Below are 15000 nucleotides of genomic sequence, written 5' to 3'. Positions count from 1 at the left end.
GTAGAGACCCAGAAGCTTGAAAGAATGGACTTCTTCCAGAGGATTGTTGAGAAAGTGGATGGGGGGATTTTCTAAACGGTCCTTTCGAAGAGACATAGTGAGAGTGTGAGATTTGTCCGGATTGAAAGACATGTTCCAAGTGTTAGGCCGGTTTGTGATTTTACCCAGATCTGCCGTGAGTGAATAAGCTGCTGCATGCCGGTCTAAGGGATGACAGATGGTACGGCAGAGGGTGGATTCATCAGCAAACAGATATAAAGGATTTTCCAGAGAGTCGGAGAGATCATTGATGAAAACCAGAAAAAAGAACAGGGCCCAGAACGCTATCTTGAGGAACTCCAGCCTGGACAGGAAGAGGGGATGAAAGAACTCCATTTCAGGCCACACGGTGACTGCGACAGGAGAGGAAGTCTGCGAGCCATGAGTTCTTAAGAAGTATGTCAGCGGTATAAATTTGAGTGACTGTATTGGTGATTTAATCCCGCAACATCTTGACGATGAATATTCTGGTCGAACTACTGCATCAATTCAGTGCAGCAGCAGGGATGATTCGCACGCTACTCTTGATCATGCCGATTTTGTTTCCATCGAAAGTTGTACACCGCTGTTCGTATTGAAAGATTTCGGTGCCAAGTACGTCAAAGTTTCCCTGCGAGATGCTGATATTCAGCCTTCAACGGACCAGAAATTAGCCTTTGATGTGCTCATGGGGATGGGGGGACGGTATGATCAGATGCCCACTGAAAACTAAGCTGGTTATGGCTCTGATTGACCGTTTTGAGTGTGTTGATTCCGAGTAGACACCTTTTTTTAATCATATACAGCACTATGCACTGGTGTGCACGCACACATCTACGACTTGGACAGTAATTTTCTCAGCATTGTTTCCATTTGTTTGATGATCCAACAGGTTCCTATAAGAAAAACATGCCAGACTATATTGTAAAAAAAAGTTTTAACCCTTCTTTATTGTTTTTCACATCAGATGATACAGTGAACAATGGCATCCTGCATTTGAATGGTTTTCCATCTTCAATGTTTTCTTAGATCCTCCTGGTCCAGGATTTATATTTATCCACCCACACCCCCCACCTACCCTTGTCTTTTCCATGGAACATCCGAAAAAAATCATCAAAATATATAATTTCTAAAAATTGAAATTATATTTATATTTATATTTTGACCTACCGACCCTACATTTTAACTGAAGAACTGCATAAACCAAGTTATAAAATAACTAAGGCCTAAATGAAAATAAATAAATGAAAAAAATGCAGGTGAGTGACCCGAGACAATGGGGAGGTACGGTAATTTTGTGTGCCGACGGACATTGACGTCGATACACCAGGGAAAAAATCACAGAACCTGTAAATGTAACAGAAAAGCATCTGTAAATAAAAATATAAATAAATGAAAAATCAAATGCAGGTCATTGACCCGAGACAATGGGAAAACACGGTTCGTATGCGAACACAATGTGTAAGTATACCTCGCCAGTATGTACATATATATATATATATATATATATATATATATATATATATATATATATATATATATATATTGCTACAGATTTCAGAATCCGGTCTGATGAATGCATCCACACATCCAGGTCCTCAGACAGTTATTTCACTAAATGCATTTACAGATTAGCCCCATCCCCATGTCTAATGGGATCTTAAATGTGATGCGTTGAGAAGGGTAAAGGATAGATCCCCTCTCTTATGGGAAGCTTTTTTCTTTCCGACAGACACGTTCACACACATTTCTTTCACGAGCTCTGAAGCCCGCCCCCCATTCTTCCTCAGCAACAATCTTTCGTGAGCTCCGACGCCCGCCTTTTTTTGAGCACACGGGTCATCATGGTCCAATTTTGCCTCACGACGGTAAAGTCGATGCTACGATGCTCAAAATATCGTAGGACTGTCTTGCAACGACCCCCGATTTGCCCAAATTTTCTGTCGTGTCGTGGCACAAATGCGCCGTGTGTTCGTTGTGACCGTGGCTTAAGTAGTGAAATTGTATAAGTGCCTGTGCTGTAAATATAATTGCATTTCTGATATTTGGTACAGTTCTGCTCTCATGTGCCTCCCTAACAATCCCCACTGATTGTATAATAAAAACGCCCAATTGATTAATGTACTCAGCTCGTCGTGTCCATTTCTGCCATTGACTGGGTGTGTCGTGCATGACGCATTAGCTGGCCGTTGGGCCACGTAACGAGATAATCGGGCCGACGGAATTTGGCGAGTGAAACCGCTCAGCATTGCACACGGAACGGGCTCGCTTAAGCGGCTCGTTTCCTTACGAGTTTCGTCGAGGGTGAAATTCCCCGGTAGCTGGACCACGTGGGTAATTAGGTAAATTGAAGTTGTCAATTAACCCTACCCCACGTGGTCTACCCAAATGGCGGATTTCGGTCCAAAATAACCAGGACCCATCTACCCCGGAGTTTTCCGGGCCGGCGATCTGAAATTTGGGGCGATCGAGCCGAGGCGACTCCACTGCTCCATCTGGTGGTCGTGCTCGTGGCGACGCACCGGCGGAAAAAATACAACACTGGTGTCAGAAGTGGGATCCGGCCCCCCTCCGCCTCCATAGCGAACTTCACGGACGCGGATCAGAGGTGCACGGAGCAACCCCCCCCCGGTTCCCGAAATTGCGAGCAGTTTAAATTTAATTTCCGGCACGCAACATGTCCAGCCAAGGCGAGCTGAGCTAGGTGGGTAGCGATAATAATAGTGGAGAGTTAATGGAACCAGAGGCCCAGGACACCACCATGCAGGTCGACCATGCCCCACAACCGAACCTCAGAATCCGTAATGGGCGCAGTGGGAGGGGCGGTGCAAGAGCGCCCTCCGTCAGATTTCCCCCTCGGTCCACAGCGAAATCGCGACCGATCGCGGTGGATCGGTCCTGCTGGAGCCATCGGGCATCGAACGGTTGGTACTGATGATGCAAGCGATGGGGAAACGAAATGAAAAATGAAATGAATACGAATGTGCAACAAATGCGAAGCGAGAGGAAGGAAAATGTGCGCGAAATGGATGAGAATATGCAAACACTGCGGGGTGAGATGCAGTGCATGGGGGTAGGCCTGCAAAAGGCAATGAGGACGGGCATAAGAGGTATAATGGCGGCTGCACGTGGCGAGATGCCGACGACGGAGCACAAAATGGCGGTGCCACGTGGGGAAACGTGCGCATTGCATGAGTGAAATGGCGTACGTGAGTAAGATGGCATGCGTGGAAATGGACAGACGGGTCCAGACGGAAAAAGGGTGCGGCGAGCCTGAAGGGCTGTCGCTATTTTGGTAACCGCACCGGATTCGCACAGCAGCGCGCGCGAGGTCCGTGTCATGCTTCGCACGAGGCCACCACGTGCGCGCCTACGCAAGTGAAATCCGGTCCGGAAACGCCCGCGGGGGACACAAGCCGACCCCGTGGACGGACAGAAGTTAGGCTGAAAATTGCTGAATTCGGATCGGATGGGTTTCCCAGGCGAGCGTGTGTGTAGAGCTCCATGTGGCCTGCGCCGCACGTTCTGTTCGCAAAGCGCACTAAGCAGTTTCCCCGATATGTTACGCGTGCTCCGGGAAAAGAGCGCGGGTTGTGAATTGCCACGCTGGTGTGCAAAGAAAAAAAAAAAGAAGAGAAAAGCAAGCCTCGCCATTTCGGGTACACAGGATTCCCAGACAGGGAGTAGGAAACCCACTTGTTTCGGACATAGGAGCACTAGTTAGCAGGAAGGGTTAGTTTAGTTAGAACGGCTTCATGGGGACATGAGTTGTTCCTCATGGAGTCCGTGGAATGGGTTAGTTAGAGGGATTGTAGAATAGACTTAGAAAATGGATTTCTGGAGACAAGGACAGACAAGGAATGTGTAGTGGGGACGTAGCATAGCTACGTACATTAAATGGAACGTGCATTCGGTAAGGGATGACGAGGGAGCACGAGATAGTTAGGGGATTTAGTTAGTAGGAAGGCAGTGTGGAGTGTTGGTGTGAGTTGAGAAATGGAAAATGAGTGAGGGCCAGCAGGCCTTTGTGAATGGGGCGAATGTGGAATGCATGGTGCGATGAGTGATGGGGGGGAGGAGCGATTCCCACCCAAGGGACCCCGGGGTCAGAGTAAAGTCAGTTAGTGGGTAAGCCAAATTTACGAAATGGAGGTCGTTTTGCTGTTGCTGCGAGTGTAGGCCAGAAATCCGTTTGACGGGGTGCAGGAGTCCTGTTGACAGGCTCGGAGCATGGCTGTGAATGGTGAGTATCGCTTCGTGGGGACCCCAGGCACCGGACGAGTCGGCCGCGGTAGGCCAAGGGGCCAAGAGGGGCCGGGATAGCGTAGTGGGCACGGGTGGGCCCGCATGAAACGGGACCAGTAGCGCCAATGGCCGCGTGGGCAGTGTCGTGGGTACGTGCACCCGGGGAAAAGGGGCCCGTGGTGCCAACCTGCTACGTGAGCGTCAAGGGGGAGTAGCCAGGGAGGGCACTCCCCAGATATTAGGGAGCTGGTAGGCTCGAAGGCAGCCTGAGGGCCCGGGGGGGTGCCATGGTTGGAGAATCGGCAGAGGGGACCTTCCTGCCAAGTGAGCCACGCTGCCCAGCCACAAAACCGTGCGAGGGCACAGATGAAAATTTGAGGGCAAGGGCCAAATTTGTGAGGACACCAACACAGGCGACGGGAATCTTGGTTGGTAGAACCAATAGTTTAAGTGAGGCGTTTTTGGAAAGCCCCAGGGTAGTGTAAGGTTAATAAATGTTAGGGTAGATAGGGAAATGTACCCCTTCGCACCATCCAACCCTTCGCTCTCGGTGCGCCGCTGGACTCACCGTGGTAAAAAGATCGCTGAAATCTGAGGAGGCCATTCTGAGGCTTTATTGGGCCTCGAGACAGGACACGAGCCTCTCCCTTATTCCCCTCCAGGAAGGGAACGTAGGGGTTGGGAGTAGGCTAGGTGACATGATCGGTTAGCCAGACAGAGACAATAAAGGGGATTGGGGAGACAGAATTATAAAGGAAAAAAAAATAAGATGGGGCTAAATTTGGTTTTGTTGTGCAAATTAAGGGAGTGGGAATGGACAGAGACAGGCAAAGGCGATAGGGTGGGGGAAGACTGTGGACTAGGTCTGAGCCTGCCTTCAGAGCGGCCAGCACCACCGCACTCCCTCCCAGAACGAGAGAGGCCTGCCAGCTTCACATGCCGGCCTGTTTGTGCTACAGCGGCCTGTTCCGGTCTTTGCCAGAACCCCATGCATGCTACCCTTGTGTCTTGCATTTGCCCCTGTGTCCATCCATCTCCATGTGCGCCAGGATCAGCGTGTTTTGCAAGGACTGCCCTGCAGGCAGCCACACACAGGGACTGCATTGGTGCAGCCCGTGCACCGTTTTGTGTTTTGCATCCATCCAGTTCCACTTGTGTTTGTTTCTGCATCATCCATCCAGCTCATCGCAGGGAGGAGCCAGGGACTGCATTGGGCAGCCAGCTACCTCCCTGTACTTGTGTTCATTACTCATCTGCATTCATTTTATGAGCCAGGGACTGCATTTGGGCGCCTGGCTCCCTGCTTCATAAATGGCCTGTGGGATGGCACATAACCGCCGGGAGAGGGTGAGTTGCTTTCAGCAGCTGAAGAGACAAACAAAAAGAAGGAAGAAGATAGCCAGAAGGGGGCCGTTTTGAACACGGCCCCGAAGACGTCTTGCCTTCAAGCTGCTGAGCACTCAACCACCTGAATAACTGTTGACATTGCTATGCGTTGTCCCCCACAGAGTCCATCAGTCATGGGCCATGGTTTAGTGTAAAATTATAAGGTTAAGGTATAAGTTGTAAATACGTGGACCCCACCTGCATGTGTGTTTAGCGCCGGCAATGTAGTTAAGTTGTCCGAATGAGTCTGTGTGAGTTTGTTTCGTTAGTTACGCAGTGCATTAGGTTGTTTATTTTTGGGACACGGATACACAATATGTCGCACTCAGGGATCCGAAGATAAATTGTACTGGGGGAAAACTTACACATGCTGGTCACACGAAAATTTGACGACTCGGAACGAGTCTGTAAAAAGGGGAGGGGGTAGTGTTGCGAATCTGGAAGCCATGAGCACACAATCATTCACGTTCCTATATATTAGTTATCTCGGTAAGTATGTGTTTTATAGATAGTCCTTTCCCTAGTCTAATGGGTAATTGAATGTCCTGTGCTGTGAAGTTATTTGAATAGTCAGGTTTTCTTTTAGTTTGCTTTTGCACCACCGACATCACCGCCGACCACACCGCATCGCCTTCATTCGCTTCCTCCACCTGGCCAATCGCAGGGTTTGCCGCCCGTTTTGGCGAATGAGAGGAATGACGAGGATGCATGCGCAGAAGGTCGTCTGGTGTGGAGAAGGCGGAGCTCGGGGAGGGGCCATGCAGCAGCCCTTGACCAATCGGCGTGCAGCAGGTGGGAGCGCCCCGCCTACCACGCACCTGTCCAATGGGAAGGCGAGTGAGAAAGAGAGGTGGGGTCGGCACGGGAGGGGGCCGATAAGAGGCGGAGTCCGCGACGGCTCCTGGAGGTCTCTTTGGTTCGAGTGATCCTGGCTCCTGTGGTCTCTTTTGTTCGAGTGATCCTGGTTCCCCAGCTCTCGTCACGGTTCTCCGCCTGGCTCAGTGGTCCACAGCAGCACACAAGCGGTCCCTCGTGCTTGGGCTCAGCCGTGCCGGTTCGGCAAGGGTACACAGAGCCTCCCGAAAAGAAGTGGATGTCCAGCCACGCTCTCGCGGCCAGGTCGCCTGCCTACCACTGGTCTGCAGCCCGACTATCCTCCGGGCTGCAGGTCCCATTAAAGACCATTGAGGTCCACTTCTGTCTGGGTGTGCATGTGTGTTTGTGGCGCCAGTCTCTAAGTAGTGAAATTTTATAAGTGCCTGTGCTGTAAATATAATTGCATTTCTGATATTCGGTACAGTTCTGTTCTTATGTGCCTCCCTAACAATCCCCACCGATTGTATAATAAAAACCCCCAATTGATAAATGTACTCAGCTCGTCATGTCCATTTCTGCCATTGATTGGGTGTGTCGTGCGTGTGATGGATTAACTGGCCATTGGGCCACGGCAACGAGATAATCGGGCCGACGGAACTTGGCGAGTGAAAATGCTCGGCATCGCAAATGGAACGGGCTCGCTTAAGCCGGCATGTTTCCGTACGCGTTTCATCGAGGGTGAAATTCCTCGTGGCTGGACCACGTGGGTAATTAGGTAAATTGAAGTTTGCAATTAACCCTACCCCACGTGGTCTACCCATTGCCGGATTTCGGTCCAAGATAACCAGGACCCGTCGACCCCGGAGTTTTCCGGGCCGGTGATCTGAAATTCCGGGCGATCGAGCCGAGGTGACTCCACTGCACCATCTGGTGGTCGTGCTCGTGGCGACGCACTGAGCGGAAAAAATACAACAATATATATATATATATATATATATATATATATATACATATATATATATATATATATATACATATATATATACATATATATATATATATATATATACATATATATATACATATATATATATATATATACATATATATATATATATATATATATATATATATATACATATATATACATATATATATATATATATATACATATATACATATATATATATATATATATATATATATATATACATATATATATATATACATATATATATATATATATACATATATATATATATATACATATATATATATATATACATATATATATATATATATATATATATATATATATATATATATATATATATATATATATATATATATATGGTCATAGTTCATGAACTGGTCATCATTTGCGTTAAAGGGTCAAAATATTCAATTTTTCAGTTTTCTCTGTGTTGATAGACATCACCAAGCTACATGCACTTATGTGAAAAAAATTATCAGAAACCACTAATTAACGGCGAATATGGTATTTTTAGTTACGAACTTTAATGGATAATGCATTACAAGGAAAACACATTTTCGCGTTTATCTCAAATTCACCCTTTCTGAGTAAATTGGATGTGGATCAGTTATCCTTTGGCCGCTTTGGACAATTCAAGTGCCAAATTAATCCTGAGAATCTGCTAGATACATAACTATGTAAAGATATTTACGAGATCTCTTTTAGGAGTTTGTACATATTGGTAAGGGTTTGCTGAATAATAACGAGTTGAATAATCAATTTTGCATCGTGCAACAGCAAGTCCCAAGTGTTACTCACCTAAAAAATAACAAAAGAGATTAGATTAAAGCTTATTGATTGAAATAAATTCAGTTTATTCCAAATTTGACTCACCACATCCGCCGCCTCCGCCTGTTTACTCCACCCCTGACTTGTATCACTTATTTGCCTGTTACACAAAAACTATTGCATATTTTTTTATTTGTTTTTTTTCTGACATTAAACTAGACAAAATTACCTTTCTTCTCATACTAAGATATCTGTGGTTTTTCTAGTCTGTAGTCAAAGTGGAAAATGGATGTTTTGAAAAACATGTAACAACTCCACCTTTTTTGGGTGACCAGTTCATGAACTACGAGTACATATACACACACACACACACACACACACACCCACACACACACACACACACACACACACACACACACACACACCCACACACACACACACACACACACACACACACCCACACACGCACACTGGCGATGCTCCCATGCTGTCAGCATTAGCGGCACAGCCATGCCCCAACACAATGATAGTTACCTGCCAGCCAAGCTGCCATATGCAAGAAGAAGACCTGTGCTATGCACAGGAGGGAGCCCAAAGGCAAACACAATCCGCCTTTCAAACTACTCCCTTGGTTTTGGGGCAGGCCCTGTCAAACCTTTTTGGTGGAATTTTTGGGCACACACACAGGAGGCAGATGGCTCAAACATGTTTTCTTACCTTTAAAAAGGTTTATTTGTAATGAATATGGCCCAAAAAAAACGTTGACGAGACGAGCAGTTCTGAACAAACCAAGCAAATCAAAAGACACAAAGAGGGAATTAGGAGACGAGCAAACTTACAGGGTGATTGAAAAGTCTTTACGTATTTTTGAAATGCTGCTCTTGTGGTACAAAGTCAATTTAAATGTAAATAAATGTTGATTTGAAAATTGAACAAATATGTTTTTTTTTTGTTTGTTTTTTTTACTTCAGAGGACAATGATAGTTTGGGGTTGAATTGCATCATCAAATTGCTCGTGACAAAATAGTTGGTCAAGTTGACCAAATATCTTTTTCGGGTGCATTTTAACCAATAAAAAATATTTTTCATGGTTGCTTTGACCAAACAATATTTATTCATCTTGACCATCTTCTTTTGGGGGGTGGAGGTGAGGTGCCCATCTTTTATATGGTTTGAAAAATGTGGTAACATCACATTACAATGACGTTTTTTTTGTCAAATTGACGAAATATTTCTGACAGTGAAGCCTCAATGAGCAAGACTAGTTCTTCATTTGACATGGAGTATGTTAATAATCCCCATTAAAGACTCGGGATTACACCGATTCCTTTAAATTCCCTGCCATGAAAAGAATATATTTCTTATTTCACAAAGATTTGTCAAATGATAAGTTAAATTGCACAAGTCAAAATATGGAGTAAAAATGTAAAGTGCCAGAAACATGCGCAATGTGGTTGAAATTGTGACAATGCTGCATTCCACACCCCTCTCTCCCCCATTTAAAAATGTGATTCGATTAGAAACAAATTTAACAAGAAAAAGAGCAATCAGAGATTGCAGCCCCACGCCAGGACTTGTTTTGTGTATTTTTGCGGTGTTTGTGTACTGGTGTTATGTAATTTATGAGACATAATTAGAACTGCCACTTTATAACTGCTGGCAGTGATGACCGGGTACCAAGACGTCCCGCTTTGATCGGACACCTGACCCTGACCCATGACGCTTTAAAAAAAATTGTAATTCATTATTCAGTTTAATTTAGAATGGGATTAAAATATATTCAATTCAAATCAAATGGAAGATCAAATAGGTACAATCCTGCATTGCAGTAATCAGAAGGAACCCAAACAAGCAAAAAGCAAAGATGAAGTCATCAGGAAGAACCTGGAAAGGATTTGCATTTCAGCTGCTACTGCTTTACCCTCAAAACCATCCAGCACAGGCAAGTGAGTCTTATTCCAAAAAAAAAAATCAAAACAAAAAGAACCCATATCAAAAAATTAAATAATTCTGGCTGCCAGACCATGCGTCCGATCACGTAGAAATTTAAAACATGCATTCTGCATTATTACTAGATCATAAATGTGAAGTTTCACATCGATTGGTTAAGTGTTTCCAAAGAAAACATTATTTAATATTTTTCTTCAATCTAATATGGCTGCCAAACCATGTGATATCAATTGTTCCTTTACAAACTTGGACATACAAGGCTTGGGGAACATGTCTGTGAAATTTCCACTCAATTTGTTCAGCCATTCCAGTGAAGAAGATTTTTATGGGTTTTTGGGTAAATCCTATATGGCTGCCAAACCATTTGACCGATGATGTCATATGGGTGAACCTTTTGTTTCTCATGCATATGCGGTCATACATGCAAAGTTTTGCCTCGATCTGTTCAGCCACTTCAGAGAAGAAAATTTTTGAAGGTTTTTTTAACAACATGGCTGACGAATCACGTGACCAATTATGCCATTAAATTTTTTCTGTGGACCATTTTATCCCCAGATGACCTTCAAAAATTTTAGTACTGATCAGATGTGGTGTTCTACATATGCAATTATGAAGTCATATCGAAGGCAACTATGACGTCATAAAAAATTACACAGTTCCCATGGAGTACTTGCTGTATGCCAAGAGTCAATTTTTTTATCATGTGGTTTCAGAAATACAGTGGTCCAAATTTTTCCCGTTTTTCCAACATGGCTGCCACACCACGTGACCAATGACGTTATAATTAAGATTCAAACATTCTACATGAGAAGTCACATAACATCTATGGTGAAATTTTCATCTCAATCCGACAAGTGATATAGGAGAAAATCATGAAAGTTCTGTGTGGACAAACAAACAAACAGACAGATAGACAAACAAACGGACCCAAATGCAATACCCTCTCCTTTGGCGAAGATAATGAGATTTAAATAGGTACTTTAAACTCTCACCTTGTTCACTTTTGTTTTGAGTAGTCGTGCAACAACGAACGATTCCTCTCTGCAAACAGACTCCTTTTTATACTTCCCCATTACTGAAGAATGGTCTCCAACCTCCACTGGTAAAAAAAAACCCACCACAAAACACACACAACACTTTCAGCCAGTCTATAGAGGTGCCATATCAAATGATTCAGGAGTGTGAGCACAAGATGATGAACAACTACCACAGAATTTCACACCTTAAATGTCAATGGATATGTCTTAAATGGATATTAAACACTCCAATGGTGGTGAGCTTTAAACAACTCCAGCCGACGCTTGGCATTGCGCATGGTGATCTTAGGCTTATGTGCGGCTGCTCCGCCATGGAAACCCATTTCATGAAGCTCTCAACGAACAATATTTGTACTGATGTTTCTTACAGAGACAGTTAGGAACTCGGTAGTTTGGTGGAAAAGGGCTCAATTTCCACAATCGATCGATCGATCAGCATACCAAAGGAGAATCTTTAATTTCGTATATACGGAGGAAGAACATTCAATGATTCACTGAAACATTCAAATGGACTTCACTGAAACAGAAGTCCGAAGTAATCCCTCTTATACACAATTTGACATCCAAAGAATGGGAGGGTGACATTTGGCAATTCAACTACGGGATGAGCTGATAAGCCTGAGACAAAATAACTCAAAACTGTAATACGTGTCAACTTTGGGTGGGAGGGAGAGAATGACACAATCGTGGCAAAAGTTGCAGTGTTATCAACCAGGTCACCCTGTTTCTATGCAACGAGCAAGACCTTTTTTCATTGTAAAGATATTCCTTTTATCAATATGTAGTAGTCGGTAAATTTACAACAAAAAATAGCCTTTACCCCCAAAAAATTGATACAAAAGGTTTTTTAACGGTTTTGTGTAGGGTTTGACCTCCAAAATAACATACTAAAAATCTACTCAAATCCACCTACTGGAAAGGGCCTATTTTCAAGATGGCCGCCGTGGGCTTAAATTGCCATAGAATGGGCACTAGTTGGCCTATATTTGCGATTTTTGTGTCAATTTCTATGTTTCGGAGGTCAACAAATCTATTGAAATCATTTTCAAAGTTGGAGATGTATCTTCAGTCAAACTTGGTCCAGACAGAGCAATTGACCCTGCTCTACTCTTTCAAAGATTTCTTGTTGTGTCAAAAACAGGAGACATTTCCTCAAGGGAAGATGTCATGGGCTATGAGCTGAGCCCATTTCCCCCTGCCCTGTTTGAGGGTATAGGTATTTTCAGAAAGGCTGACAAACCTCAATTAGTTCAAGCTATCAGAGACCATTCTGCCAAAGTGTCAAATGATACCGTGTCTGACTCTGTTCCCCCAAACTGAGCACTATGTTCTTGATGGTGGCTCCTTGCTGCATCGTTTGTCATGGACAGCCGGGGACAGTTTCAATGTGATAGCCAAGTCGTATGCTGACTTCACTATTCGTCACTATGGAAAAGCAACAGTCATATGGTTATGATGATGAACCATCTATTAAGGACAATACACACAAGCGTTGTGGCCATATTGTTCATCCCGAAGTCAGCTTCACACCTGGAACAGAATTCTCTGGCAAAAAGGATGAGTTCCTGTCCAGGAGCTCCAACAAGCAACAGCTCATCAACCTCATCAGTGAGGAAATGAAGAAAATTGGCTTGAACGTAATTCATGCACCAGGGGATGCCGATGTAGACATAGTAAAAGCGGCAGTGACATCGTCATACCAACAATCAGCTACCCTGATTGGAGAAGATACAGATCTGTTGGTGCTATTTTATTGCATTACACTAGCGTCGACAGCAGAGAACTGTATTTTCGTTCTGACAATTCATCCAGGAACTGGAAGGTGCACAATATCAACCAGCTGAAAGTATCATTGGGTGAAGAGCTATGCCCACATCTTCTTTTCCTTCATGCCTTCACTGGGTGTGACTCGACATCTCGAGTATTTGGAATTGGAAAAAAGTCAGCATTTCAGAAACTGGCAAAAGGGGATTCAGCAATCAAGACTTGTGCAAACACCTTCCTTGTCCCCAACCAAACAAGAGACATGGTCGTGGAAAACGGCAACAATGCCATGAAAGTATTATTTGGAGGACATCCCTGTGATTCTCTCGCCAAGTTGCAATATAATGTCTTTGTGAAGAAACTGGCTTCAGCTAAGTCGTTTGTCACCCCAGAACGTCTGCCACCAACAGCGTCTTCAACAAGGTTTCACTCTCTGAGAGTATACTATCAGATTATGGTCTGGATGGGGAGGAACGGAAACTTGAAGGCAACAGACTGGGGTTGGAAACTGGAGGACAATAAATTAGTTCCAGTCATGTCAGACAAGGACGCTGCTCCAGAAAAGTTGTTGAAGATGATCCGATGCAACTGCACAACTGGCTGTAGAACAAGTCGCTGTAGCTGTAGGGGATATGGTCTGCCATGCCACAGCGTCTGCGGACCCTGTCAACTTGATACCTGCGAAAATCCTTTCAACAAGACAGTATCAGAGGACGAAGAGGAAGCATAGTTTATCTATGGTAAATGCTACTTCAATGAACGAACTTTCGTTGATGTTTTCGATTTAATTCTTAACTTGGAAGGCATTTTAATTGAAAGTATCGTTCTAGAGGAAATGGTGATCATTGTGAGAGCCGATTAATTTATTACTTTCTAAGTTACCAAAGCATATTTTTATTTATGTTATGCAGAAGATGGTCAATTAATTCTGATCACTACACACGGGACAACTTTTCAGGTAGACACTATTTGAAGGATTGGGCATGACCTCCAAAACATAGGAATAAACACAAACACTACAAATGTAGTCCATTTATTGCCTGTTTTAAAACAAGTACACGCCCATGGTGGCCATTTGGGGGGGGGGGGCATTTTGGATGCCATCTTGGATTTAAGGCCTTACCATCACTAGTCAACTCTGAAAATGATATCAGGTGATTTGTTGACCTCCAAAACATAGAAATCGACATATACATCACACAAGCACAGCATTTATTGACAATTTAGTAGCAAATTTATGCCCATGATGGCCATTTTGGGGGGCAATTTTGGACGCCATCTTGAATTTAAGGCTTTTCCATCACTGATCAACTTTGAAAATGATATCAGTGGATTTGTTGACCGCCAACACATAGAAATCGACACATATATCACACATGCACGGTATTTATTGATAATTTAGTAGCAATTTTATGCCCATGGCGGCCATTTTGGGGGCCATCTTGGATTTAAGGTTTTTCCCATCACTGATCAGCTTTGAAAATGGTTTCATTGGATTTGTTGACCTCCAAAACATAGAAATTGACACAAAAATCACAAATGTAGGCCAGCTATTGCACATTCTATGGAAATTTAAGCCCACGGTGGCCATTTTGGACGCCATCTTGAAAATAGGCCCTTTCCGGTAGGTGGATTTGAGTAGATTTTTAGTATGTTATTTTGGAGGTCAAAACCTACCCAAAACCGTTGAAAAACCTTTTGTATCAATTTTTTTGGGGTCAAACCACAAATTTACTCTACTATAGGTTAAAAGACTCATGGGAAAAGGGAAACATTATAGTACTGCAGCATAGCAAACCAATTGTTCAAATTTGAATAAAAGCACCAAAATTGGTACACATGTAGAATAATGTATTCTGAACAACTCTAGATATGGAGCCACCTGAGATTTTGCCTTGGTCAGCCATGTGTACCAATTTTGGTGCTTTTATGCAAATTTGAACAATTGATCTGAAATATCAGACTACGCTACTGGACTATTACTGACAGCCAATTTGACTGTTGTACAAAAATTAAATTCAA

The 15000-nt window shown here is 43.8% G+C and overlaps 1 protein-coding gene across 3 annotated transcripts in view; it reads right to left on the bottom strand.

Annotated features, from left to right (window-relative positions):
- Positions 1-15000, bottom strand: part of LOC147031667 (caspase recruitment domain-containing protein 11-like) — a 224114-nt gene that overhangs the window by 13499 nt on the left and 195615 nt on the right. For all 3 annotated transcript variants that reach the window (XM_085852049.1, XM_085852066.1, XM_085852057.1), the window contains one exon: positions 11170-11276. In XM_085852049.1, the coding sequence (XP_085708175.1) occupies positions 11170-11276 (107 nt within the window). The remainder of the gene's footprint in view (positions 1-11169; positions 11277-15000) is intronic.

Source organism: Eptatretus burgeri, chromosome 2 (assembly GCF_056783735.1).
Source record: "Eptatretus burgeri isolate ZD-2024b chromosome 2, Ebu_testis_v1, whole genome shotgun sequence".
NCBI classification, from domain to species: domain Eukaryota; kingdom Metazoa; phylum Chordata; class Myxini; order Myxiniformes; family Myxinidae; genus Eptatretus; species Eptatretus burgeri.
Note: the sequence above shows the minus strand (reverse complement) of the source record. Positions and strands in the feature narration are given on the sequence as shown.